This window comes from Chiloscyllium plagiosum, chromosome 8 (assembly GCF_004010195.1).
Source record: "Chiloscyllium plagiosum isolate BGI_BamShark_2017 chromosome 8, ASM401019v2, whole genome shotgun sequence".
Taxonomy (NCBI): Eukaryota; Metazoa; Chordata; class Chondrichthyes; order Orectolobiformes; family Hemiscylliidae; genus Chiloscyllium; species Chiloscyllium plagiosum.
In genome coordinates, this window is record NC_057717.1 from 62,915,497 (window position 1) to 62,917,002 (window position 1,506).

General features: G+C 53.5%; 1 protein-coding gene across 1 annotated transcript in view; it reads left to right on the plus strand.

Moving 5' to 3' along the window:
• Positions 1-623, plus strand: part of LOC122552343 (autophagy-related protein 2 homolog A-like) — an 11,475-nt gene extending 10,852 nt beyond the window's left edge. Inside the window, exon 4 of the mRNA XM_043695096.1 lies at positions 313-623. Within this exon, the coding sequence (XP_043551031.1) occupies positions 313-623 (311 nt within the window). The remainder of the gene's footprint in view (positions 1-312) is intronic.
• Positions 624-1,506: the final 883 nt, after the last annotated feature.

Below are 1,506 nucleotides of genomic sequence, written 5' to 3' on the forward strand. Positions count from 1 at the left end.
TGATCGGGGGGACAGTGTAGAGGGAGCTGTACTCTATGACCCACCCGTTCCTGGGGGTGTTTGATCAGGGGGACAGTGTAGAGGGAGCTGTACTCTATATCCCACCCGTTCCTGGGGGTGTTTGATCGGGGGGACAGTGTAGAGGGAGCTGTACTCTGTGACCCACCCGTTCCTGGGGGTGTTTGATCGGGGGACAGTGCCGCAGACCCTCCTGTTGTTTTGAGTTTGTTTCCAGAGCCTTTGTTGCTTGTTTCTCAGCTGCAGTAGCTGGCAGCAGTGCTGTGACTAACTGGCATCTCTGCTTGGGCACAGTTCACGGCCTCAGGGATCTCTTCTGGCTGCCAATTGAACAGTATCGGAAAGACGGGCGTATTATCCGGGGCCTGCAGCGAGGGGCTGCATCCTTTGGGACCTCCACCGCCTCTGCAGCTTTGGAGCTGAGCAACCGGCTGGTGCAGGCCATCCAGGTAAGCCTGTGTGCCGCGCCACCACCCCCCCCCCCCCGATCGAATAGCTGTCCCACCCGATTCAGCCTGGCTGCGGGAATTGGCGCTTTTTGCAACCTCAGCTGGGCCGGGCTGCCGGCCTGGGAAGGTTCAGCACGCGCTATCTCCCTGAGGTAAATGCCCCCTCCAATTCCGGCCTGTTTCCCACTGCCATTGAAGACGTCAGGGTCAGGTGGAAGTCCCTGGAACCTCCTGACGTATATGAAGACAGCAATCCCCTGCTTATCGAAAGTTCGCTCTGTGTCCCTTTGTGTTTGCGAGAGACTGTACCTGTCTTTGCTCACCGGATAGAAATCTGCAGAGGATTTTCGCTTTCATGAGAAAGGGTTAAAAATCACCCTACACCAGGTTCGAGTCCACCTCATTTATTTGGATGCACTACCTTTCGGGGCGCTGCTCCTTCATCAGGTGGTTGCAGAGAATGACATTGTAAAACTTAACAAACAATCCCGGTCTTTCTCAGTATGTAATTTCAGTTACATCACACTGTAAACACTTGCGATAAATTCTGTGTCTTGCAATCTTATTCTCCATAACCCCCTGATGGAGGAGCAGCTCATGCTGCCCCATAAACCTGTTGGACTGTAACCTGGCGTTGTGTGATTTTTAACTTTGTCCACCCCCAGTCCAACACCGGCTCCTCCACATCATGAGAAAGGGTGGATTTTTGTTCCCATACAAAATAACGCTTCTTCGCGTTAACGCCATTCCGGATTCCGAAAGGTTTCACAGGAACCGCCCTACTTTCGGATAGCAGGGGGAATACCTATTTCTGTGTTGGAAGTCTTACCGAAACCGGGAATGGTGCTGGTGAGATCGCACCTGCAGCGCTGTGAGCAGTTTTGATTCGTATTTAAGGGAGAATATAATCTCATTGGAGGCCGTTCAAAGAAGATTCATTGGTGGGCGGCACGGTGGCACAGTGGTTAGCACCGCTGCCTCACAGCGCCAGAGACCCGGGTTCGATTCCCGCCTCAGGCGACTGACTGTGTGGAGTTTG